Source organism: Puma concolor, chromosome B4 (genome assembly GCF_028749965.1).
Source record: "Puma concolor isolate L17-30 chromosome B4, mPumCon1.1.hap2, whole genome shotgun sequence".
NCBI classification, from domain to species: domain Eukaryota; kingdom Metazoa; phylum Chordata; class Mammalia; order Carnivora; family Felidae; genus Puma; species Puma concolor.
In genome coordinates, this window is record NC_141673.1 from 114,909,288 (window position 1) to 114,937,279 (window position 27,992).

The following is a 27,992-nucleotide window of genomic DNA, read 5'->3' on the forward strand; positions in this document are numbered from 1 at the left end:
TCTACAGAACTTTCCCTCTTGGCTTGCTGGCATCATCATCCGAGGTTTACTGAGTTCCGTGCGCACGTGATACTGCTCCAGATGTTAGCTCTACCTTCCATCCAGGAAACAATGCCAGAGGTTTCCTTTTGGGATACTCTCATTTGTAAACTCTGCCGAAGATAACAGAGGAATTTGCCAACAGGCAATGGTTAAGGCATGGTTGGTAGAAATCGGTTAGTTAATTGAACGTTCCGGAAAATAAGTTCGGCATAACCATTAGAACCAATTTTCAAAGAATCAGAGTTCCAGACAGCAAAATTGTGCCAAAAGCCATGCAACCATTTGTTGATGAAACCTGGAAACATTTGAGGAGCTTGTTGTAGAGAGCAGCTCTTTCTGCACATGAGTCTAGCTCTGGAAGTGGGCCGATGCGGTGAGGTAGATGATTGCTCAGAGCTGAATGGTGACCATCAAAAAATAATTATTTGATGAGGGAGACATTTTGGGAAGTTTGCAGAAAAGCGGTCAGTCATCTTCGATTTTGTAATAGACAAGAGCAGGATGTGGTTTGCAAGCCATTCCAGGAAAAGGGATGGGGCTGAGAGGCTGAGCTGACAATTGGAGGAAGGTTGGATCACCAGGAAGTCCCAGGAAGAGGTTGTCGGAAGAAGGAGCAGAGCAGTCAGGGCCTCAGGGAGCATCTTATGAAATGATGTTAGTGGGGCCCATCCACGAGCCAGGCTCCATCCCGACCCTGAGGACTGGAGAGAGGAAGACTGGCCACAGTCCCAGACAGGCAGGGACACTTAGATGGGTTCCAGGACTGAGATGCAGGCACGAGGCAAAGTTGAGCAAGGGAACGGGCACTGCCAGGATAAACTGACTTGATGTGGGATGCCAAGAAAGCAAGTACCTTCCTAGAAAGGGGCCGGGTAGGAGCCGATGCACCCGTGATCCTGGATGCAGTTTGTTTCCAGGGCAGTGAGGAGTCAGGCCTGACTGGGGGTGGGGGCTTGTGCCTTGTGTGTTGCTGCCTGAACTTCCCCTGCCCAAGGCTGCAGCCACTTCAGGTGGGAGCTCCAGCCTCTGAAGTCTGCCAGCAGCAGGGGCAGGGAATCAGGCAAATCACTACAGAGGAAAGAACCCCAGTCACAGCCTGAGGCAGGGCTTGCAAACTCAAATGCCTGCAGACGCCGGGAGCTAAAATGCAGGAAGCAGTCAGATGTGTAAGATGATAGGGAGACACGGGAGCAAACAGGGAGCTCAAATTGAGCAAAACTTGGCATTGGCCAAATCCAATCTTGTGTCTAATCTGGGCCAGACTCGGCCGGTGGACCACACTTCACGGGTCCTAGTCTCCAGTGGGCCCAAGATTTGGGAAAGTGAAGTCGAAAGATTCAAAACAAAGACACAAGATCCTAAGACCAGAAGGCCCAAAAGGGGAAGTCAAAACCAAATGTTTACATTACAACCGCAAATGAACCTAAGAGGGAGGAAAGAGAGACAACATCTAAAGAAGAAACCATGATTCTAGAAGTAGCTCATCTATGAGTTCATGCTTTCAATGGGCATGCAAAGATGATGGAAGTGGAGAAAGTTGACCAAGTATGAACAGAGGGGCAAAGGTTCAAACCAAGTTGAGCCAGCGAAGATGCCAAAGGCGAGAAGAGGCAGTGACAGCTGTAAGAACAATAAGAACAAAGGAGAGACAGATCCCTCGCTTGTGGCCTGAGAAATAGTAACAGAAGACAGAGAAAGAGGATAGAAATAGAAGCAACAATTTCTGTTTTACTTCCTTCTTTATAGTTAGAATGTTCTTCACATGTAGCGTAGAGAAATAAAATCCTACACTGTCAGGCAGAATGAAACCTTAAATAGGGAAGGCCATGGGGCGCCTGGGTGGCTCAGTCAATTTAAGCGTCCGACTTCAGCTCAGGTCATGATCTTGCAGTTCATGAGTTCAAGCCCTGCGCTGGGCTCTGTGCTGACGGCTCAGAGCCTGGAGCCTGCTTCGGACTCTGTGTCTCCCTCTCTCTCTGCTCCTCCCCTGCTCACACTCTGTCTCTCCCTCTCTCTCAAAAATAAATAAACATTAAAAAAGTAAGCATAAATAGGGGCACTTGGGTGGCCCAGTCAGTTAGTGTCTGATGTCATGATGTCATGATGTCACGGTTTGTGAGTTCGAGCCCCGCGTCGGGCTCTGTGCTGACAGCTCAGAGACTGGAGCCTGCTTTGGATTCTGTGTCTCCCTCTCTTTCTATCCCTCCCTGACTAGTGCTCTGTCTCTCTCTTTTTCTCAAAAATAAATAAATGTAAAAAAACATTTTTTTTTAAGTATAAATAAAATAGGAAAGGGCAGAGCAAGACACCTCTATGCTGCCCTAGTCACTGCCCTAGTCACGTCCTCCATATGCGACATCTTTCCTTTATCAAGGAACTCCAGGGCTAGGATGTGATGCCCCCTGCACCTCATCCCCTCACCTCTCCACCACCAATGCTCTAAACAAACACCTGGGCGTTGTCTGAGAGAGAGTGAAGCCTCTGATTAAGTGCCCAGCACAGGCACTCAGACACGATCCCCAGAGTCCCTTTTGCACCCCTCCAGCATGGTGTCGAGCCTCGCGCAGCCCTGGCCCCTTTCAGAGTCAGTCCCTTTGTTCAGCAGATCCTGTGTATGAGGTGCGAACTTGCTGGTCCCCTGACCCGCCGGAGAGACTGCATCCCACAAGGTGCAGCACAGCGGTTCTCATCCCTGGCTGCTCGTCGGAACGGCAGGGATATTATAAAAACCTACCAAGGCTGGCCTGCTGCCCCACGTATAGACACAAAATCTCTGGGCCCCAGTCCTTTTATCCTAATATGTAGTCACAGTTGAAACCACTGTGGAAAGCAAGCTAGATGTTTCTCAGAAAGGGTGCTCAGGTCCCTGTTTGCCATATACACAACTAGAAAAGTCACTTCATCTCCCTCTGACGCTTTCTCCTCTGGGAAAAGGGGGCACATGAACGTGACCTTGCCTAGTTTAGCAGGGTTCGTGAGGTCTGCTGAGGGAGCAGTGGAAGTGACTCATGCACAGGATAATGCTATTTGTATGACTCCTCTGCTATGCTTAGTACCTACAAAGAGAGAGCTAAGGGTTCAAAGGAGGCCACATGGTCACCATGAAAAGGAAGGCATCAGTGAGCATAAGCAGCCTCATTTGGGCCTATTTCTTCCAATTATTATACATGTTTGCAAGGCTGGTTGAAATAGAAAAGGTTTGTTAAGGTAACATTTTCATGAAGAAAATAAAACCAAGAACATTTTGATCCCCCTCATAGAAAAATGTTTAAACTTACTCTGTTGTGTCTAGATACTGAACTTCTCTAGGATGAGTACAGCGTGTTAATTCCACTGTGTCCTGCTGAGCATAACAAAATGTGTTCAGGTGTGGAGAGACACTTAATTTAGGATTTTATGATTGTCGTCACTTTGTATCTCATGAAGAGCATCTTAAGGTTGACAGCTTCTAGCATTTCCTGTTTCTTTCCGTTCGCTTTGGACTTGGGTAAAGCTGAACTGTTAAAGTTAGGAGAATTCGTATTTGACCAGTAGCAAGGAGGACTGGAAAACCGTAATTTGGAAATACAGTGGATGTCCAGATCTTGGTCTTTTGATACCATTCTCAATTAAAAGGGAGTCAGGGCTCCTGGGAGAAAGATTGCCTCCAGGAATAGGGTAAGGAAGGTACAGCCACAAGCCTGGAACTTCTCACTGTGCCAGAAAGTCAACAAGCGCTCAAGGAATGGCAGTATGTTAGAAGGACACAGTCAAACTACAGTGGCTCCCACCTGCCTAAACCTGGGGCATTTTGAGTATCAAAATATATAATGATATTAATAACGAGTAAAAGAAGAATGAGTGAGTCCACGTTCATGTAAGTAAATATTCAAGGAGGGGGGAAGCTCTTCATTGTACCTGCATGCCAATCCACAAACATCGACTAGATCATGGGGTTAGAAAAATTACCATTTGATAACTATCATACCAATAATGGGTTCAAGCAACGGAATCATCAGTGAATGCTTAAAGCACTGGGTGAAACTGGAATGAGGCAGAGGATATTTACAAAATCTAAAAATATCTCCCCACAAATTGCTTATCAATCACAAAGAGGAAAGTAGTAACTTTATGGTGGAAAAATGTGACTGGCACCATTTCTCCCAAGGCATCAACATTAAGTCACCCTACAGCCAATCCAACAGAAAATCTGATAGGCTCTACTGTCAAAACGTACCCAGCCAAACTGCCATCATCTCCCACCTAGAGGGGACAGTTTACCTCCTGAAACTGCTTCCCGCCTGTTCAGTCAGAGGAGCCTTTTAAAATGTGAGTCAAATGATGTCACTTCTTTAAGCAAAACCTTCTCAAGCCTTCATCTCACTTAGAACCAAAGCCCACGTCCTTACGATAGCCACAGGTCCTGAGGGTCTGGCCCCTGTGTCTCTAACCTCCTTGCTTATTCCACGTCACCCTCTTTGCTGTCCCTTCAGTGCATCAATCATGTTCCTATCTCAGGGTCTCAGCATTTGCTGCCAGTAGTAGTTTTCCCCCAGATATCTGTCCAGACTGCCCCCTCTTTACCTTTAGTCTTTGCTCAGAGATGTGGCAATCCTTCCCTGCTTTATTTCCTCTGTAACTGCGAATTCTTCCTCATGTTCCTGTCTCCTGCACCAGTATTTAAGCTGGGAGACAGAAATATATCCCCAGAACCTGGAATATAGTGGACACTCAATACATATGTGTATGTGCTGAAATGTTGAGTGAATAAATACACTGATGATGTGCCTACACCAGCACTGTGCTAGGCATGGTATGGGATATGCAAACAAAACAAAATGAAAAACACAAAAAATAAGCCCTAACTAAAACCCAAACAACCAAACAATCAAGCAAACAAAACAAAAATAAAAAAAAAATAAAAAAAACTAACTAAACTAAAAAAAACAAAAACAAAACCAAAAAACACATGTGGTCCCCAGCTTGCCAGAACCTGGCAACTGAGTTGGAGGAGGGAAGGGAACAAACATTAGCACAGAAAGGTGAGTCGTTCCAGGAGGAGTCTTCCCAGTGGCTGCACTCTGTGGGAGCTGGTTTGGGTGGGCAGAGGGGAAAGGCAAGGAAAACTATCCCCCCCACCCCCACACCAGGGGACACTGCCAAGACGCTTCTTCCAGAGCTAGGAGGAGGGGGGCCGTGGGAACCCAGGGTCAGGGTGGCAGAATGTGGGTCAGGCCAGCCTGTGGAGGGATTTACGGCTCTCAGTGTCCTTCGTATTCCCTCCACCCCAACCCCCACCCCAACCTATCCTGCCCAGTGGGCTAGCATGCTTAGAGTCCCTCCCCTGGGAGCACACCTGACACAAGGATTTGAGGCTAGTGACATGTTCCCAGGAGTCACCCCAGGAGGAAATGAGAGAGGGAAGGGAAGGAAGCTGGTCTGTGTGCATAAGAGAGCAGGATACCCCTGCAGGCACCGGGCTGATCCAGCTGGGAGCCTGCAGGAAGTGAAAGGGAACAAGTCTCCGATGATTCCCTTCAACTCCCGGTCCTCATTTGCCAGGTGCTGCTGGGGTGTGGGAGGCATCAACTCCCTGGCACCTGCAGCCTGGCCTGAGCAGGGCCCAAGAGATGGCCACGAGACAGAGAGCCGCAGGCAGCCGGGCAGAACTGCTGGCTTGCGTGGCAGCGGCGGGCTCTCGGACAGAGGCTGAAGGCGCGCCCAGAAGCACCAGCGCGCTTGCAATTTACGCTTCTACGGTAAATAGAAAGCTAAGTTGTAGAAACCATAAGAATGACTTGTTTTTAAATGGAGGAGAGTAAGAACTCTATTTGCACCACATCAATGGTTTGCCCAGTTTAGAATTCCTACGAGACCCCGTCCCTGATACTTCATAAAGACGCAGAAAAAGCTGCACATGTAGTAAAGCAGGCTGATGGGAACCTGCTAATCGCTGCCCTTGTAGTCTAGTGACTAAACCGCCCTTCCTGCTAATGACCGTAATTCACTATCAATATCATCAGTGCTCTAAAAGCCTTCTCCCCAGTGGTGACTGAGTGTGGGGCCAAGAAACAAAACAGGAGTCACACCCCATTCACTTGCCAGGGCAAATAGCCTTGTAGGTGTAATTATTTAAATTTAAAATTAATTAAACTTTACAATTAAGTTATAAACTTATAAATTTAGTATTCAAGTTCAAGGCCGCACTTGCCAGGGAAAAATGTAAAGCAAACCCACGTGCCTCGTGCTGAGGGTACACTTTTTTTTGAGAAGATGCAAACAAGGTCACAGGGCCTGTCTGCCGGAAGGGAAATCCCTCTGACAGCTGGCTTCCTTTGGAAATCATTTCAGCCTGAAGGAGAGGAGAGGGATGTGCACACACGAGGCTCTCTACTGTCCGTGCCAGGCACACGGTGTGGACCAAGGCTTCTGAAGGCCAAAGAGCGAGGACTTTATGAAAAAGGGAAGCACGTCTCCAAAAGAAGAGCCCGGAGAACTGCCGACAGGCAGCCCTGCCTGTGGAGTGGAAAACACCCTTGAACTCTGGAGGTCTGTCAAAACCATTTCCATCAGAAGCAGCCCCACCTTCCACCTGCTGGTAACTGGAGAACACCGAGGTACGTCTTGTTCTGGAGGATTTTTCTTGACTCCTGGAGCCGCCAGGAATGCGGCTTTGGGGGCAGCCAGCCAGGCCTGGGATGTGGGAAGCTGAGGCATTTCAACAGCTGCTCGGGGGCGGGCAGCACATTTTAATTGTCTTGGGGCAATTACCATAGGGTTTCTTTTCTCCCTCTAACCTTTCAAGAAAGTGGTGTAAAGGGAGCCTTTATGGTCCTCTTTGGGAATTCAGTCACCGAGTCAATCATTAGGACCACTGACAATCTAGGAGGCGGGAAGGAGTAAGGAAGAGTCTCTCTCTTCCAGGGGCTCTCTGTGGACCCTGCCCAGAGATTTCCCTCCCGTCTGTGGGGTTCTGTGTCCACAGCTGCTCAGAAAGGAGGCCCCTCCTCCACCCTCAGCCTCTCTGGACAAAGAACAAGATTCCTGGAAGAGAATGGTGCAGTGACGTTTGGAGGTGTGCATCAGGACAGGCTCTCCACGCCCCTTCCTGGGCCGAAGCTTGGGCCTTGGGTCTCCCTCCAGGCAACCACGCTGGTGCCACCCTGGTGCCACAGAGCCTGGGCTGGCCTCTCTCCACCCTCTGCTGGCCTCCTGAGTCTTGTTACTGCCCCACGTCAGAACCTTGCCTGCCTCAGCTTGGGCCTTCACGTTCATATTCAGACAAGTTTCATTGCACCGGTTGGTCCTCACAGAAGATGGCAGCCGGTTTTATGGGAAGGTCAGGGAGGCACAGAGAAGCTGTGAGTTGGTTAGGGGTGCACAGTTGGCAAGTAAAGAGCTGAGATTCAAAGTTGGGGCTTTTGTCTCCAATCCCAGGGCTCTTCCCTTTCAACTCCGGAGTCTTCCCCTCAGCCTGACATGGGAACAACCATCTTAAAGTACAAACCTGCTATCACGTATTCATAGAAAAGGGATGGGTGTTCCCCCTCACTCATCCGCCTACAGGTTTCCTTTCCCAAGGTCGATTCTAACGCAGGGAGTGGTTCCCAGGTGGGACAGGAGGATGATGACGATAATAATGGCTACCGTTCATTGAGTGCACACCCAGGCGCAAAGCTAAGTGACTTAGAAGCACTTTTCTCTCAAATTAGTCCTTTAAACAATCTTATGATTTAAATAATATAACCATCTCCATTTACAGATAAAAAAGCTGAAGCTCGGTTAAATACCATGCCCTGGATCCCAAAGCTCATAGCGGTCAACCTGGTAATGCAAACCCACCAGGGTGCTCTTGACTTTGCCTTTGGCTTGGGACTTTCCTGTGACACTGCACAGCAGCCACCTTTCCTCGGGCTGCAACCTCCAAGCTGCCCAGCCAGTGGGCCAGAAGTCCTGCCTGACAAGAGCTGACACTTAGAAAACACGATTAGGTGCTGAGCACTCTTCTTTTCACCCTCACATGTTAACCACGGTTCAATGATATATAAAGCATTTCTCCCCCATTTCACAGATGGACAGCCTGAGAACACAGTCTGAATGACTTGTCCAAGTGCACGGGAAAACCAGGCTCCAGAGTTCATGATCCAAGCACTGTACTCGTTGCTCTGCTGCAGAGATGGTAGGTAACAGGCCACCTTTCACTCTTAGGATCAAAGGACGAAGGCAGATCCCGTCCAATAGACACCCTAATCACAAACAAGGTACTGTCTGGATTTCTCTTTAAGGCAGAGGCTTTGCTCTGGCAGGAACATGAAAGAGCATTTGCTTGATCAGCCTCAGAAGCCACTAAGAAGCATTCTGCTTTTGGAACTGGGCAAGAGGGCAGTGTAGACATATGCTTTGCTAATAGCGCTGCTGGCAGCCCGCGCCCCTGGCAGTAGGATCCGCCTGGGGTGTCTGTTACCAGCACATCTTGTGCTGGGCGATAGGATGCTAGGAAGCCTCCAGCACCGGTAATGACTTCCTGCTGAGACACGGAGTCGCCCCGTGCCCACACAAAACGCCAGCCGAATCTGTGTGTGTGGGGAGGGGGGGGTGGATTTTCAGAAAAGACCGAAGCACATCTTTCTCTAGCATCTCACTTCCATGTGATTTGATTTTTTTTCTGCCCTTTAAAAAAAATTTTATTTATTGTTTAATTTACATCCAAGTTAGTTAGCATATAGTGCAACAATGATTTCAGGAGTAGATTCCTTAATGCCCCTTAGCCCATCCCCCCTCCCACAACCCCCCAAGTAACCCTCTGTTTGTTCTCTATATTTAAGAGTCTCTTATGTTTTGCCCCCCTCCCTGTTTTTATATTATTTTTGCTTCCCTTCCCTTATGTTCATCTGTTTAGTATCTTATGTTCCACATATGAGTGAAGTCATATGATACTTGTCTTTCTCTGACTAGTTTCACCTAGCATAATACCCTCCAGCTCCATCCACGTACCTGTAAATGGCAAGATTTCATTCTTTTTGATTGCCGAGTAATACTCCACTGTATATATATACCACTTCTTCTTCTTTTTTTTAATATGAAATTTATTGTCAGATTGGTTTCCATGCAACACCCAGTGCTCATCCCAACAGGTGCCCTCTTCAATGCCCATCACCCACTTTCCCCTCCCTCTCACCCCCCACCAACCCTGTTTATTCTCAGTTTTTAGGAGTCTCTTATGGTTTGGCTCCCCCCCCCCCCCCAACTTTTTTTGGTTCCTCAAAAAATTAAAAACAGATCTACCCTGCGACCCAGCAATAGCACTGCTAGGAATTTACCCAAGGGATACAGGAGTGCTGATGCATAGGGGCACTTGTACCCCAATGTTTATAGCAGCACTTTCAACAATAGCCAAATTATGGAAAGAGCCTAAATGTCCATCAACTGATGAATGGATAAAGAAATTGTGGTTTATATACACAATGGAATACTACCTGGCAATGAAAAAGAATGAAATCTGGCCTTTTGTAGCAACGTGGATGGAACTGGAGAGTATTATGCTAAGTGATTTTAAAGGGCTGTGTTTCCAACTGATATTTTTATTGGTCACAACGCGAACCTTTTTCTCTTCAGTTATGAGCTCTAGCAAAGGGAAGGAGTCCTGTCTCAATACAGACCAGTAAGGTCAGAGGCCCTGAACCTGAACAGTGACCTAACATATTTTGTGGGAAACATGGAGTATTTTCCCACTATAGACACGTACTTACCCAGAATTCAGAAACCCCAGTTCTTCAGAGCCAAACCTGTCTTCTTAGGATACCTTCTTCCCTTCCTCCGTGATGGCCAGGAGTCATTTCCTTTCCTGGGGGAAGCGTGGAGAAACCTACATTAGTGAATGCCTTTAATGGGCCATGACCATGTCAGATGCTTTCGAAGTATCTTTTCAACTTATTCTTCACATCGGAGTTGTTATTCCTATTATACAGACTCAGAGAGGCTAAGCCACTGATCCAAGGTCATACAGCTAAAAAGTAAAACCAGGATTCAAACCTAAGTCTTTTTAACCACATCCTTACCACCCTTGTGTGCCTTCTCAAATCTCTAGCCCAGAAGATAATTTTACCACACAGTGCTGCCCTACCCACACCAAGCACAAGGTAGGGGTCTAATTAAAGCTGGTTGAGGGAACGAATAAATGAATGAAGCATTTTTTTTATTAACGCTCATTTTACCATACGCTTCCCTGTGAATCCCCTTACCAGGCCATACCTCCACTCTCCAATTCTTAACACCTCTCCCAAATAATTTTCTCTGCTGTGCACCAATCACTTTCATGTAGGCTTCCAATGGACTTAGACTTAGTTACTCTTTTCCACCCCCTCATCTGTTACTCAGTCAAATCTTTTGGGTTAACTCGCTTTGCTCCTATTACTCAAGTCAGCGCTGACAGGATTGCAAATCTGGTGAAACTCCAAATCTGCAGGTCCAGAAATAGATTGTGAAATAAGCAAGAGGGTAAGACAGCTATAATCATGATTCTATTAATACCCAATGAATGGAATTCTTAACACACACCACTGTTGGTCTACCATCATGTAGCATCATTCATGCACTTTAGAGTTACAGAAACTCGTCCATCACTTCAGGTCCCCAAATGTGTCATGAACTTATTGAAGCTCTGGCAAACCTCAGTATCCATCCCCTATTGTTACATATGCTGTGTCTACTCTTTCATTTGGAGTTAATGATTAAAGTGTCGCAGTGTTTGGTCTGCTCAAAATTCTATCATTTCCCCCCCAAAATATTCTCTAAGTCCAATATTTTCAACACTCGACTTCCTGTAGAAATTTTCTTTCCCTTCAAAATAAAGGGAAAAAATTATTTCTGCTCATGGCCCTGTTTATGAAATGGCAACATTTTCTCATAAGAAGATGGAAATCAGGGGTAGTTAAAACTGAAGTCTGCTATAATAGCCCAGCTGTAAATGCCTCATAAACTCGTGGGTTGTTGAGGCTTAAAGAACAGAGAAAGAGAAAGAAAAGAGGGAAAAATTTACCTGACTCAGTTTTTCTAGGAGTGTATATTTCCACATGTTAATTAACAAGTAGAATGGCTTTGTGTCAGTCCTATCATTATACACCGACTATTGGGTAAATGTCATTTTGAAATGGTGTTTTAGAGTTGAGGTGTTCTCTCCTGTAGTGTAAAATACCATACTTCTTTACCTTGGTAAGTTTCTCCCTAAAAGACTGATTTTCATGGGAATCAAAGAAAACACTCACCGACATCAATAATTAACGTCCACTCTTCACTCTCGTCCCCTGAGAAGGGTGCATTTAAGGGAAGACAACAAAGAAATCTAGCTAGTGGTGACATCACTGGACTCCAAGACTTCCCTGGAGAAGGTGCCTCTCAAGGTTCAAAAGACATTATTTAGGTAGACTAACTCTCAGGATCAAACATCAATATTTGATAAGAGCTAAAGCTGGGGCATGTGAAGATAGGAAAAGCTCCTCTTGCTCACCCTACTGCCGGACAATAACAACAAAGACCCACAGCCAAGCTGCCTCCAGTTCAAAAGTGTGCTCAATTTTACTTAAATGTAGCCATTCATTTTTTTCATTCATTCGACAAACTTATCCAACTACGCATAAGGTGCTTATCTAAGTGCTGGAGTTATAGAAAAGAACAAAACAAAGTCCCTGTCCTGATGGCATTTGTATATTAGTGGGCAAGAAAACATATATATACACACACATGCATATATATTATATACTACACAACATACAGTATAATTATTATACATTATATTAATATAGTATGTAATAGTATATTTTATTATATATAATTTAATTACACACACATATTGTCAGTGGTAACTTCCATGGAACAATAGACAGCAGGGTAAAGAAGATGGGGGCATACTATATTGGATTGGGTTAGGGACAGCCACTGTGACAAGGTAGCATTTGAGCAGAGGCCTGAAGGAAGGGAGGAGTGGGTCATTCTGACCTGAGGGAAAAGTGTTCTGGTCAGAGTTTACGGGGGCAGAATGTCTGGGTTAGGAACAGGTTTAGTGTGTCTGAGGAGCAGCAAGGAGGCCCTGAAGCTGGTGCAGAGGGCACAGGAAAGACAGTGCCAGCAGACGAGAGCAGGGAGGTAATGGGGCCAGACCATATAGCACAGTGTGGGCCTTTGTAAGGATTCTGGCTTTTGCCCTGAGATGAGAAGCACTGGGGCTGAGAAGCGTTAGCTGAAGAGTGACGTGACCCAATCTACTAAAAACAAAACAAAACAAAACAGAAACAGTTGACTGCTGAGTAGAACACAGATCCAAGAGCAGTGAAAGTAGAAGCTGGGAGGCCATTTTGGAATGTTTTTCAATAATTCAGGCAAAAGATGATGCCAAATGCTGCTGATGGGTCAGGTAAGATGACGACCAAAACCTGACTGCTGGATTGAGCTGTGGGAAAGCCCTGGTGACATGATCAAGAGCAGTTTCAGGAGGGAGGTGAGGAAAAAAGCCTGACTGGAGTGAGTTCAAGAGAAGATGGGAAAAGAGGAGTGTAGACACTCCTTCAGGGGGCAGAGGAATAGAGTGGTAACAGAAGGGAGTTACAGGGCCAAAAGAGGGTGCTTTTCTTTTCTTTTATTTGAAATAATTGTTAGTGAAGTAAAGTTTGTATATAAGATTACATAAATTTTAGTTGTACAATATTATAATGTGACATCTGCATACACTACAAAGTGATCACCACCAAAAGTCTAGTTACCATCCATTACAATACAATTGACCACCTTCACCCATCTCCCTCAGCTCCCAGCTCCTTTTCCTGTCTGGAAATTATCAATCTGTTCTCTGTATCTGTGAGTTTATTTTTGTATTGTCTTGTTTGTTCATTTGCTTCTTGTTTCATTTTGGTTTTTGGGTTCCATATATGAATGAAATCATATGATATTTGTCTTTCTCTGTCTGACTTATTTCACTTAGCATAATACCCTCAAGGTCCATCCATGTTGTTGCAAATGGCAAGATTTTATTCTTCTTTATGGCTGAGTAGTATTCCATTATATGTATAGACCACAACCTCCTTATCCATTCATCCATTGATGAACAGTTAGATTGTTTCTGTATCTTGGCTATTGTAAATAATGCTACAATGAACATAGGGATGCATATATCATTTCAAATTAGTGTTTTCATATTATTTAGATATATATCCAGAAGAGGAACAGCTAGATCATATGGTAGATCTATTCTTAATTTTTTGAGGAATCTCCATACTCTTTTCCATAGTTGCTGCCCAATTTATATTCCTACAAACAGTGCAAGAGCATTTGCTTTTCTCCACATCTTCTCCAATACTTGTCATTTCTTATCTTTTTGATAACAACCATTCTAATGGGTGTGAGGTGATATTCCATTGTGGTTTTGATTTCCATTTCCCTAATAATTAGTGATGTTGAACATCTTTTCATGTGCCTCTGTCACAAATTATTCGTATATGTGTGTTTATTTTGGGGTTCTCAATTCTTTTCCATTAATTTGTGTGTCTGTTTTTTTGCCAATACCATATCTTTTATTACTATGGCTTTGTAGTATAGTTTGAAATCAGGGAGTGTGATACCTACTGCTTTGTTCTTTCTCAAGATTGCTTTGGCTATTTGACATCTTCCATGGTTTTGTACAAGTTTTAGAATTATTTGTTCTAGTTCTGTAAAAAAAAGCCTTTGGAATATTTGTGGGGTTTGCATTGTATCTGTAGATTGCTTTTGGTATGGTACACATTTTAACAATATTAATTCTCCCAACCCATGAACACAGAATATCTTTCCATTTATTTGTGTCTTCAGTTTCTTTCATCAGTATCTTATAGTTTTCAGGGTACAGGTATCTCACTTCTTTGTTAAATGTATTCCTAGGTATTTTGTTCTATTTAATGTAATTTTAAATGGGATTTCTCTCTTAATTTTTCTTTCTGATAGTTTGTTATTCCTCTATAGAAATGCGACAAATTTTGTAGATTGATTTTGCATTCTGCAGCTTTACTGAATTTGTTTATTAGTTCTAACAGTTTTTTGGTGGAGCCTTTAGGGTTTTCTATATATAGTATCATATCATCTGGAAATAGTGACAATTTTACTTTTTCGTTTACGATTTGGATGACTTTTATTTCTTTTTCTTGCCTTGTTGCTATGGCTAGGACTTCAATACTATATTAAATAAAAGTGGCAAGGGTGAACATTCTTGTCTTATTCCTGATCTTAGAAGAAAAATGTTCATTTTATCCTCACTGAGTATGATGTTAGCTGTGGGTTTTCATACATGATCTTTATTATGTTGAGGTACATTTCCTCTATACCAAATTTTTGAGAATTTTCATCATAAATGGAGGTCAAATTTTGTCAAATGCTTTTTCTGTATCTACTGAGATGATTATATGAAATTTATCCTTCATTTTGTTAATGTGATCTATCACATTGATTGATTCGTGGATGTTGAACCGTTCTTGCATCCTTGGAATAAATCCCACTTGGTCATGCTGCTTGATCCTTTAAATGTACTGTTGAATTCAGTTTGCTATGTTTTGTTAAGAATTTGTACACCTATGTTCATCAAAGATATGTTTTCTTGTGGCCTCCTCATCTGGTTTTGGTATTAGTATCTAAAGTAATCTTTAGATTACTTTTCCATTTTGTTTTATATAATCACTATACATTTTTGCTTTGTAGTTACCATGAGGTTCACATATAATATCCTTTGTATAAAACATCCAGTTTTAAATTGATAGGAACTTAAATTTGAACATATTCCAAAGCTTTACATTTTTGCCCACCCCCAGATTTTACTTATTTTTTAAAAAATGTTTATTTTATTTATTTTGAGATAGAGTGTGTGTACGAGTGAGGAAGGGACAGAGATCGAGTAGGAGAGAGAATCTCAAATAGGCTCCTCATTGTCAGGACAAAACCTGGCTCAATCTCATGAACCATGATACCATGACCTGAGCCGAAATCAAGAGTTGTCTGCTTAACCAACTAAGCCACCCTGGTGCCCTGACCCCAACATTTATATTTTTGATGTCATATTTTATATCTTTTTATTTTATTCATCACTTAACTAATTATTGTAGTTCTAGTTAATTTTTCTACTTTTGTCTTATAACTTTCACACCTCTTGCTTTATAAGTGATCCACTATCTTTACTATCTGTACATTTACCTTTTTCAATGAGATTTTTCTTTCATGTTTTCTTGTCATTAGTCATTTTTCTATTCAGTTTAAAGAAGTCTTTTTATTGTAAGTCTGGGTTGGTGGTAATGGACTCCTTTAGCTTTTGCTTATCTGTAGAACCTTTAATCTCCCTCCCAGCTCTGAATAATATTCTTTTAGGGTAGAAAATTCTTGGCTGATTTTTTTTTCCTCTCAGCACTTTGAGTATGTCATGCCACTCTCTTCTGACTTGCAAAGTTTCTGCTGAAAAATCTGCTCTTATCCTTATAGAGTTTCCCTTATACATAACAAGTGTTTTTCTCTTGCTGTTTTTAAGGTTCTCTCATTAAGTTTTGCCATTTTAATTATAATGTATCTTGACGTGGATTTCTTTGGGTCCATTTTATTTGGAATCTTCTGGACTTCCTGGACCTGGATGTCTATTTCCTTCCGCAGTATGGAAGTTTTCAGCCATTATTTCTTCAAATAAGTTTTCTGGCACCTTTTCTCTCTCTTCTCCTAGAATCCTATAATGCAAATGTTATTTCACTTGATATTGTGCCAAAGGTCCCTTAGGTTATCTTCACTTTAAAAAAATCTTATGCTTTGTATAAGCGAGTTCTATTGTTTTGTCTTTCATTGTCTTTTATTTGATCCATTATTCTGCTTCATCTAGTCTGCTGTTGAACCTTTCTTATGTATTTTAAGTCCAGGTATTGTATTCTTCAGCTTTGTAAACTCTGTTGGTACTTTCTTATGTTTCCCATCTCTTTGGGCACCTGGGTGGCTCAGTCAGTTAAGTATTTCCCATCTCTTTGTTGAAGTTATCACTATGTTTATCCATTCTTCTCCTGAGTTCAGTGAACATCTCTATGACCATTAGTTTGAACTTTTTATCAGGGATGTGCTTATCTGTTTCATTAAAATCTTTTTCTGAGGTTTTGTCTTGTTCTTTCATTTGGAGCACATTCCTCTGTCTCCTCATTTTGCTTGACTCTCTGTGTTTGTCTCTATGTATTAGATAAATCAATTACTTCTCCCAGTCTTGAAGAAGTGGCCTTGTGTAGGAGATGTCCCATGGGGTTCAGAAGTGCTATTGCCTCTGGCCACCAGAGCCAGGTGCTCAAGGAGTGTCTCTTGTGTGAGCTGCATTTACCCACCTAGTGTGGTGGGGCTGCAGCTGTGGCACAGGGTGAATGGAGTCCTCTCCTGACCTGGCTATGACATATAGCTGTGACATTGGGGTAGGCAGGGCCCTCCACAAGGTATATCCTCTGGCATTAACAGGGAAAGTCCCTAAACGGTATCCATCAGAGCTGGCATTAGCAGATTAGAATAAGATCACATAAATCGCACATGCCAGTGTCTCTGGTCCTCAGAGATAGTCCCAAGAACTTCCTGAAGATGCCCCAAGATTAGTAAATGAGTCTCCTTTATACACAGTTCAGGAACTTTTGAACTGGTGTTTTTGTACTGGGTCCCTGGGTGAGTTAGTCTATATGTAAGCAGGTTCTCTGTTCCCTTTTAAGAGCAGGTTCTCTGTTCCCTACAGTTCTATGGTTTTTCTGGACACAATCCTCATTGGTTTTCAAAGCCAGACATTTGGGGAGCTTGTCTCTCCTATACAGAATCTAGAGGTTAGGGTGCCTGATGTGGAGTACAATTTACTTCTCAAGTTAAAGTTCTACACTTTTGAGATCTTTCCAAATTGTGAACTGCTGTGCCAGGGTGGAGTTTTTCCTAGTGAGAACATGTCTCTGCCTCTCCTATCCACTTTGATGCTGCCCTCTTATCTTTTGTTGTAGAGGCTCCACTCATCCAGTTTTCAGGTATTTTTCAGAGGAAATTATTCCATACATAGCTGTGTCCATGGGAGATGGCAAGTTCAAGATCTACCTATGCCATCTTCTTAAACCTTTTATTAGGAATGTCCTTTTAAGATAGGAGGAATAGCAAGATGTTTGTATGCTGTAGAGAGTGATCCAGTAGAGAGTGGAAAAAGTGATTGCATAGAAACAAAAGGAAACAGAAGCTGTAGAGATTTAAGTGGGATGGATTTTCTGTTACATTTGAGGATCAGAGTTTGGATAGGTATCACCTTGGATGGTTCACAGTTATGAGAAGGCAATGTAGGTGGATGGCTGGATAGATGGGTTTGTCGGGATTTGAAGGAGCCCTTTTCTGACCATCTACAATCTCAGTGGAATAGGAAGTAAGATCACACACACAAAATCAGCAGAGAATGGACATAGAGAAAGAGAATTTGGACATCTCCAGGAAGCAGAGAAACTGTGAAATAGTCTCCTAAGATAACAAGAGAGTAAAGGGTCAACAGAATCTAATAGGGATTTCCAAGCACAAAAAGATCCTATTTGAATTACTGCCTTGAATTTGAAGTGAAACCAGATTGGTTGCATGGTCTCTAATCACATTTAGCTAGTAGGTTCAAGTATGAATGGGTGAAAGGTTGGATTCAACTAGAGTTAAGATTGTTCTCAAGGGAGCAGGACAAAGAGGGATCATGGGAGTTCAGAGTGCATAGCTGAGAGTTGCAAGTAATTATAATTTTAGGTCACGAGATCTGAGCTGTATAAGGAAGGAAGAGAGAACATGAGTGGGTTGAGAAATGGTATGATTGTAATTGGATCAATGGATTGTAGGTGTTACTGTTTACAAAAAAAAATTTGTTGCAGTTGGGGTACTAGAGGGAGTAAAATGTAAGGATAGGAGAGTGGGTTGCTCAGAGGCAAATGTGAATTCATTTGCTAATGGAAGAAAAGTGTATTAGTATCAGTTTCTTGGCCCTTTCCAGCCCACAGAGGTCCCCTTCCTTCACCTTCACCTTCACCACAGTAGTGGTCGAGTTCTTGTCACATAGTATCATTCTGATTTACCCTTCTGCTTCCCTCTTTCACATTGAAGGACCTCTGTTGGTACATCGGACCCACCTGGATAATCCAGGACACTCTGTATTTAAGGTCAGATGATTAGTAACCTTAATTCCATCTGCAATCTCAATTCCCCTTTGCCACATAATGGAACACATCCATGGATTCTAAGGATTCGAACGTAGACATCTTTGAGGGGGGGGTTATTATTCTACCTACATAGAAGGAGTGTTGTTATTGGTAAAGACAAAGTTTAGCTCTGGTTGTGAGAGTGAGTGACTTAACTGGGGTAAAGAACAAGATCATTGGACAAGAGAAGGTTTGGGAAATGTTTGGATAGTGGAAAGAATATCTGCAAGAATATTGAAATTAACAAGAAGTATAATAAGAATGTATTAAACAAAATAATAGTTAATCAGAAAATTTAAATCATCAAGGAATGGATGGTAATGGCTAGAGGATAAAGCAATTTTCATTGGCAAGCTTTTGGGTGAGAGGTGGTATTGAAAATAGATGCAGGGGCACCTGGGTGACTCAGTCAGTTACGTGTCTGACTTCAGCTCAGGTCATGATCTCATGGTTCATGGTTTGAGCCTCGTGTTGAGCTCTATGCTGACAGCTCAGAACCTGGAGCCTGCTTCAGGATTCTGTGTCTCCTTCTCTCTCGGCACCTCCCCCACTCACACTCTGTCCCCATCTCTCAAAGATAAATAAATGTTAAAAAAAATTAAAAAAGAAAATAGATGCAATGGAAGTTGGAGTCAAAGGAGAAGACATTTTCCAAGTTCTGCTTCTCCAGAAGAAGGTTTATAAAAGGTAATCAAATGACCAAGAATTCCAGAAATGTGGAATTCTTTTATTGCATTTCTCAAGGTGAGCTACCATAAGTGTAAGGTCTTGTTTTAAACTTTTCAAAACTTTTAAACATCTATTACTTTCATGTATGCTCAACTGTGAGATGGAAACAGGAAGGTTATCTTTCATTATTCTTTCATCATTCAGAAAGAAAGGGATTAGTTGACAGCAAATAAGTGAAGCATTAGCTTTATCTTGTGCCCATTCAATTACTTAGCAGAGTTATTGAAAATATCATGAGGCATACAATAAAGCATCTCATAGCTTCTTTCCTCCAGGAGACTAAACTCTTGGGTCAAAATTCCTTTGATAATCTTATAAAAACTCTGGATTTTTGCCCTTAAAAAGGCACATGGGTAAGTATACACAACATTTACTTATAATTTCATGACACCCCCAGTTTCCCTAAAGTCCCAAGGGATCCATACATCCTAGGATAAGAACCTCTTGTCTAAATGCTAAAGTAAAACTATACGCAGTAGAAATGGACTAACAACGTAAGTCACAGGGGAAGGTATAATTGGATGCCAAATGATGTGGCACAGGAAATAGTAGTTTTAATCCGGAAGAGTGTTACATCACTGATCTTGGGAATAATTGTGGAAAGATACAGAGAATCTTGAAGAATTGAGAAGATTACATGTAAAAGAGGAAAGATAGAATCCCAGTTAGGAAGAGGGAGAGGAGAAAAATTGGCAATTACCTTGGGGACAGTGAATAGACCAGTCTGACCATCTGTGAAATGTGGGCAAAATGAGTACTAAGAAATATACGTGAAAGACAATGAAAACTTGTGGTGAATAGAGCACCCCCACCCCCAACCCCGGCCAAACATTATAAATGTGGTCAATGGATTTGTTTCAGGATGAACAATGCGTAAAACTATTATTAAAATTGATTCATTAGGGATTTCTACATGTGTGCCAAACACTTATAAAAGCTATTTTCAAAAGAAAATATTGTAGCAGGAAAAAGTAACTTTAAATGAGACAGTTCTTATAAGATTGTATAACAGCTACCTGAATATTACATTTTTCTTGTAATTATTATATATCTTTTAAATGTTCTTGGCTTCTGAAAAACTGATTTATGAAGAAAAAACAAAGGCCGTACTTTATTTATTTAAAAAAAATTTTTTTAAATCTTTATTTTTGAGAGAAAGAGAGAGAGAGAGAGAGACATAGTTCAAGCGGGGCAGAAAGAGAGAGAAAGGGAGACACAGAGAGAGAGCGAGACACAGAATCTGAAGCAGGCTCCAGGCTCTGAGCTGTCAGCACAAAGTCCCACACAGGGCTTGTGGGGCTCAAACTCACTCACTGTGAGATCGTGACCTGAGCTGAAGTCAGATGCTTAACTGACTGAGCCACCCAGATGCTCCTAAGGTCCTTCTTTAAACTTGGATAAATAATGCTTCCCTGGTTTCAAGTGTTGGTGTGAGATCCCAAACTCATCTTCTGACCCTCTGTCCTCCAACTTTCCCTTGACTTCTACAGAATATGAGCTGCCACATGGAAGAGAGTAAGCAAAAATGTCAGTAAATTGTGGCTACTTTGATAGCATTTAGAGAAAGAGTCAGTGTTTGAGGAACCCTTAATATCAAATGAAAAACAGATGAATGATGACAAATAATGCTGTCTATTGCCCTGAGTTGCCACATTGGAATCTAAATCTGAGACATTACAGGGAAAATCTTGTGCAAGAGCCATTGAAGGACTGAATTACACCAAAATGAGATCCCTTACAGATTTTTCTGAGCAGAATTCCCCTTAGCAATATAGCCATCGAGAGTAATTATGAGTGTTCCAGAATCATCATACGCCAGGACTGGAAGAGATTGAGATGTCCTCGAGTCTGACTCCCCAAGTGATTCTTGAATTTCCTCTCTAACATGTCAGCCTCTTCTCCGAATAAACATATCTGGAGATGGGCAAAGTTAGTGTCGTGCTGCTAGATGCTTTACTGGATTCTGAAGGGGGGGGCAGGGAATTGACTCGTAGCATTTGCCAATTTCCATGGTGTAAATGCTCCCACCAATGTCTTATTCAAGCTACCAACATGACATCACCATTATGTGGTATTTCCACCATATAGATTCAGTAGAACTAAATAATTTCATGAGCATGGGTAATAGTAAAACATAGTGAAATAATTAGGAAACAATGGATTTTGAACATTTGTATGTTAAAATATATAATTTGTTTATAATGTTATAGGATTTAGCTTGTAACAATGGCTTTACATAATAAAGGGGCTCTTGTGAGCCAGCACACAAGCTACCTCTGGCACAGCACCAACACAAACCCCAGGAAAGGATCGAGGACCACCCTCCCCCTGCAGTGCCCTCAGAAAGTTCTGGTCAACAGCCACTTTCCAATACCACCAGCCAAGCATTCTGGACTCGGCCTGTCTTCTTGTTTCACTCTCATTTCTCTATAGTTTCTTCCAACAACAAACATCATTCACAGAAATAACCCCCTGGGGCACCTGGGTGGCTCAGCCAGTAGAGCATGCAATTTTTAATCTCAGGGTCATGAGTTCAAGGACCAAGATGGGCATGGAGCCTACTTAAAATAAAAAAAGAATTGAAAAAAATAACCTCCAGATGGATTACTGATCTCAGAGTAAAAATAAAACCATTAAAGAACTAGGAGGTATATGGATGGATATTTTTATAAACTTGAGACAGATTTCTTAAGCATGACATAGAATCCAGAAGCCATGGGGGGAGGGGGAGCGGGGGGAAGAAACAGACTTGATTTAATAATTTAAGACCTCTGCATGAGAAAATATTTCATTATAGGGCACCTGGGTGGCTCAGTCAGTTAAGTATTAGACTTCAGCACAGGTCATGATATTGTGGTTCATGAATTTGAGCCCCATATTGGGGTCTCTGCTGTCAGCACAGAGCCACTTCAGATCCTCTGTCCTCCTCTCTCACTGCCCCTCCCCCACTCATGTTTTCTCTCTCTCTCTCTCTCTCTCTCAAAAATAAATAAATATTTTTAATAAAGGAAAAAGAAAATATTTCATTATATTTTTTTGTTTTTTTAATGTTTTTATTTATTCTTGAAGGAGAGAGAGAGAAAGACAGAGCATGAGCGGGGGAGGAGCAGAGAGAGAGGGGGACAAAGAATTCGAAGCAGGCTCCAGGCTCTAAGCTGTCAGCACAGAGCCCGATGCGGGGCTCGAACTCAGAAACTGTGAGATCATGACCTGAGCTGAAGTCAGACGCTTAACCGACTGAGCCATCCAGAAAATATTTCGTTATAAAAAGTTCCAGGAAAATCATAGAATGAAAGAAAACTTAAGAGACGTATCTGACAGGTTCTTAGCCAGACTCTATTAAACACTCTTACAAAAAACAAAAGGAAGAGGATATAAAATCCAATTGCAAAATGGGCCAAGGGTATGAACAGGTAAGGCATTGAAGAACCATCACTGCTGGTAGACATATGAACAGATGCTCAAAGAAATCACAATGAAACGATGAAATACTTTTGTCATTTAGCCGATTAGTAAATATTAAAATGTTTGATAACCCCCGTGTCAGGGAAGACATGGGAGAACAGGCATTTGTAACTGTCGGTAGAAGCACAAACCAGCGCAGCCTATTTGAAGAGAGAAAAATAAGTTAAAATGCACGTAAACATCTGTTATCTTTTGTTTTGTTGTGAATTTACCTAAATTTTGAAAAACGAGCCAAAATATATGTACAAAAATGTTTGTCCCAGCATGGTTATAAATGCAAACACTAGAAACAATAAATGTTCTCTGTTAGGAGTTCTGGTTAGGAACCTACCGTGGGGCCACACAACATAAGGCCATTCGACTGTAAAAGAGCTGTCTTTGCAAATATAAATGCTCTCCAGGATAGATCATTAAGTAGAAAAAAGGTGCCAAGCACAGTATTTAAAATTCTTCCATTCAGGGAGATTTAACAGGATAAAGGATATGTATATTTATATATGTTTGTATAATCATATCTTTTTCTGGAAGGAAATACAGGAAACTGTCAGCAGGCGTTACCTTTGGGTAGAGAGACTGGAGGTCAGAAGGTGTTTACTTTTCATTTTCTATCTCTTATGCTCTAAAAAAGTACCATGTTCATGTATCACCTTTAGAGAATAAATGTTTTTTTTTTCCTAAAAGAAATAAGAGTGTCTTAGTTTTGGCTCTCTAGAAGCAGTCCCAGAGACAAGGCTTTGAGTGTGAGGGTCCATGTGGGAGGTGAACCTTGGAAACGCGAGTAGGGGATCGAGGAAGCGAGACAGGAAAGGAAAGGACGTCAATCAAGGGCATGTTGTCAATCAAGTCACCACTGCAGGCAAAGGGACACTGTGTGATCCAGTGTCAAACTCGCACCTCGGAGTTAACCCAGCAGCGGCGAAGGAGCTCAGATGTGTGTGCGCTAACTCCTGTGGGTCACTGACTCAAGTCTGCTCTGGGGCCCTCATTGCGCAACTCATTCACAGGCAGAGCGGGCTCTGGTGGCTGCAGGAAGCCCCAGACAGAGTTGGCATCGTCTGCTTGGCCATGGCAGGTGGAGGGGAAGAGGGGGCACCAGGTACATCTGTCACGGAGACCATAGATGGAGCATCAGCTCACGGCTGATAAATAAAATGTGCCTATCGCTGACCTAGCACATTCACATCTAGGAATCTCCCTCCCAGTACACTAACATACCCAGGCCCTGATCAACAATACAGGAAGACACAGATGTTATTGCAGGATTTTTTCTAACATAGTAGAACTAAAACAAACAAAAAGATCAATCAGTTAATCGGTTAATCAGGAGGAAACACATTAAACACACCACGGTGTACCCTGTATATGCGAAGCCAAGAAAAAGGAGATATATTTTATTAACTTTCATGAAAAAGAAAATCTCTGAGGCACATCACACTGTGTAACAATATATGTATAGTAGGATCTCATTTTCGTAAAGGATAAAACGAAACAAGCAGGTAAAAACACACATAAATTCCTAGTCCATTCTGTGTGCCTTTATGTGTACACAGAAAAAGGTCAGGAAAGAAACAAGTTTCAGGAATAAATGCAATTTAAAGTATACATTATTATGTTTTAATGTATTATGATACATTCGTTATATTTTAAGGTATCATTATAAGAACCCACATTGGGGCGCCGGGGTGGCTTCGTCCGTTGAGCGTCCGACTTCGGCTCAGGTCATGATCTCGCGGTCTGCGAGTTCCAGCCCCGCGTCCGGCTCTGTGGCGACAGCTCAGAGCCTGGAGCCTGCTTCGGATACTGTGACTCCCTCTCTCTCTTGCCCTTCTCCCGCTCGTGCTCGCTCTCTCTCTCTCAAAAATAAATAAATGTAAAAAATTAAAACAAATTTAGAAAAATGAACCCACATTATATGAAAAGGGGGGCCAGAAATAAAACAAATTTAAAAAAAGAACCCACATTGTACGAAAAGAGGGGCCAGAAATAGTACCTACCTCCCAGATTCTTGCAGAGAAGAGATAATCCGTGTCACGTAACCTAGCACAGAGCCACACGCGCAATCTTCAATAAATAATTGACACTTGTTTTCGAATGAGGTGACTTGTCACAGCGTGAAGAAACCTTGTATGAAGTGAGTCAGACATCCCCATCTCATCCCACATCACTTCATTGGTCCATGTATTTGAGGACTCTCATCCAGGGCCTCCTACCAGCCAGACATAGGAGACACATCAGGAAAGCGGACCAATGCACATTCTACTTGGGCAATTATCAAATAAATGTGCCACGTGTGAAGAGGTGGGTAAATGCTCTGGAGAAGGATACAGCAGGGTAAGGGAGTGTTGGGGGCAGGTTGCTGTTGCTTATAGATGGTCTCTCATAGAGTCGTATGTGAGACTTCAGGAAGCTGCGAATGTTCGAGGACTGAGCTTTCCAAGAAGAGGGAAGAGCAAAGGCAAAGGCCCTGGGGTAGGAGAATGTTGGCCTGTTTGAGGAAGTCAGGAGGCCTGTGTGGCTGGAGCAGAGTGGGGAAGATGGAGGGGAGAGGAAGAGGGAAGTTCCCACAGGCAGCGGGTTCTCATCTAGAGTCTGCGCCTCCAGGGTGGGCTGTGGCAAGGCAGGAGAGTTTTACTGAGTGAGGTGTAAAATGGTTGGGGGGGTTACGCTGGGCTGGATATTTTAAGGTCACTGTGGTTGGCCTGCAGTAGACGGACTGGGAGAGGGGAAGCTGGGGAAGGGAGGTCAGATGGGGCACTCCTTTACAATGTTAGGAGAAAGAAGACGAAGGACATGACTGTGGTGCAGTGTGGGGAAGGGGGGAGGAGATAATGTGAAGAATTAGGAGGTGAAACCAGCAGAACCTGATAATTAGAAGTGAAGTAAGGAGGAGGGGGAGGAGGAGAGGGGTGAGGAGGGGGAAGGAGGAGAGGAGGGGAGGAGGAGGAAGAGGAGGGGAGGAGGAAGAGGAAGGGAAGGAGGGGAAGGAAGAGGAGGAGGAAGGGAGGAGGAGGGGGAGGAGAAAAGGAGGAGGAGGAAGAGGAGAGGAGGAGGAAGGGAGGAGGAGGAAGAGGAGAGGAGGGCAGGAAGAGGAAGGGAGGAGGAGGGGGAAGGAGGAGAGGAAGAGGAGGAACAGGAAGAAGGGGGAGAGAAGGAGGAAGAGGAAAAGGAGGAGGAGAGGAGGAAGGAGGAAGAGGGGGAAGAGGAGGAGGAAGAGGAAGAAGGAGAGAGGAGTCAAGATGAAGCTGAGGTAAAATTAACATTGCTGTAGGGAACACCTGTGAGAGAAAGCGCTGCCCAGGGAGGGCCTCATCACCTCTACCTGCCACACACCTGAATTCTCCAGCTGCACCAAACGATCGAGTCACCCAGAATGCCCTTGCCCTACTTGGCCGCCTACAGAACTCATCTTCATTCTTCAAACCCCATCTGAGACACCACCACCCGTTGGTGGCTTCATGCTACAGCTTGAACGAATCATTTTGCTCCTTCTGCACCACTCAGGGCCTGGCACCCCGTCCAGTGCACGGCTTCCCGACCCGTTAGTAGCACGTGTTGTGTTGCCAATAGGTTGTGGGCCTATTTGTGCGCTTAGGCCTCTAGGTGTCCCGGTTGGGCCTAGGGCAGCTGGAGCTCCTCCTGGCTGGTGCCCGCCAGCTGTGAACAGCACATCCATGGAGCCGGCGTACCACACCGCACAAATACTCTCATCTTCCGTATGCGCTGTGCCTGGGGTGGGGAGAGGGGGGATATCCTCTGTTAATCACCCAGGAGGCTAAATGGGAACTGTTTTAGTCTCAGTTTCAACCGAGGCCCCAAAGCAATAGATGAACCATTCCAAAATGAGCTATAGGAGTTGCAAAAGTGCTTATGGAAACCAGTTTTCTACTCTCCGCCACCACCCACCTCCAGACTATAAAAGATGACAGAGAGGCCGAGAAAAGAATTGAGGTTTACAGTAGAGCATTTTGTGAGAGGAAGCTAAGCTGCGCATCCCACCCAGAAGAGTGGGATGACTGCCCTCCCTCCTACCAAGGTACAGGGGCTTTGAGGAAGTATTTGGAGGGCTAGCCTCCCCTGAAGCTTGGGGGGCGGGGCATGGTGGCTGGAGTCAGGCTGGAGTCTAGAGGGGAGAGCCTGGCTGGTCTGCTGCTCTGATGGCAAAGCAAGGAGAGGTGACTGCCTTAGGATCAGCCGGTGCTCAGAGTCGGGGCCCTGAGGACTCAGTGTTTCCAGAGGGTTGTATGAAAAGGGTTGCATGCCACGTAGAGAGGGAGGAGCCCCTCAGGGGAGGTGACTTCAGATTCCCAGGAGCTGAGAAAAGTGGAAAATGAGCAGCCAGACGAGATGCATTCAGAGCCTCAAGGGGTTGCAGTGGAGATAGGATTGTGGCCGAACTGGGAATTTGGACTTGGAAGGTCTTGGAAAAGCAATGGAGTCACCATGCAAGAAAGAAGTGGCTGGAACACTTGTGGGCCAAGAGAGTGCAAATCCACAGCCACGTGTAGTCCTAGTCCTATAAGAACCTCCTGGCTCCCCGACTTTCCTCGTCCTCCTCCTCTCCCCGACTCCCAACCCTGAGAGAGTCAAATCCACAGGAGGGGTGGGTGGGGTGAGGGGTCCCTTGCTCCTTCAGACATTGGCCTGAGGTCAAGGCAGGGGGACAGGAGTCAGGCGAAATTGTACTATTAAATGAAGTGTGAAGCTTCTGATTATTACACTTGATGAGCCATATTAATTACTGAAATGAGTGGTGTTTGGAGATCTGACTGTGGCACTTTTAACATCTAAATGTGATCAGGAAAGTCCCGGCGCCCTGAGTTCTCCCCAGGATGGAGAAAGGACATCTCTACCAAATGCACAACAGGGAGCTTGAAGATAAGAGCACACTCGCCTTCTCATTAACGCCCCGAGGAGCCTGGCTTGTCTGTCCTAGCCAGTGTGACCCGTCTCCTTTCTTCCCCCGACCATTCAGAGCTCCTTGAGGGTGGGGACCAGGCTTACACCTGTCGGTGTCCTCAGATTGGGTGTCATGCTTGGCACCCAGCATGGGGCATCATGGAGTTTCGTGGATAGATCCAAAGGCCATCGTGTCCTGCTTTGTTTCTGTCTCTTTCTTCCCAGTTTTCTCAGTTTGGGCCTCACCTCCGTGCCTTGAATGAATTCCAGGTGAAAGGGGATGTTGGGCACCCTCAGCCCCCAACTCAGCCCTGAGGGCCTCCGGGCCAGTTTCTGTGGTGGCTGACACCCAACCCCGGTTACCTTCCATGGCAAGCCCACCTTTATCCCAGCGCCTTCTGAAAGCCTCATCTCCACTTTCCTGCTCTCAATCCCGTGGTCTGTTTCCCGTCTCCCCCAAAGTTCATGGCTCCCCACCACTGCCAGCTTCTCTGTTACCACCTGAACACTTCTTCCTCACACACACCGGTTACACTCCACAGCCCTTCTTCACCGTCTTCACTCTGGCCACGTAGAGTGTCCCGTTGTGGTGCAGGCGACACTATAGTCAAGGGAAAACGGGGATGCTTGTGGGCACGGCCACAGAACTGCCCTGCACGTAAAGCAAAG

At 43.9% G+C, this 27,992-nt stretch overlaps 1 protein-coding gene across 3 annotated transcripts in view; it reads left to right on the forward strand.

Annotated features, from left to right (window-relative positions):
• Positions 1-27,992, forward strand: part of LOC147579434 (uncharacterized) — a 133,498-nt gene that overhangs the window by 90,867 nt on the left and 14,639 nt on the right. For 2 of the 3 annotated variants that reach the window (XR_015253938.1, XM_086714632.1), the window contains exon 1: positions 26,188-26,460. Coding sequence is in view for 2 of the 3 variants with exons in the window: in XM_086714632.1 (XP_086570758.1) it covers positions 26,295-26,460 (166 nt within the window). In the remaining variant the exon portion in view is untranslated. Of the gene's footprint in view, positions 1-6,372; positions 6,639-8,092; positions 8,201-26,187; positions 26,461-27,992 lie in introns of those variants that run through there. The other variant, XM_086714633.1, reaches the window with a different exon arrangement.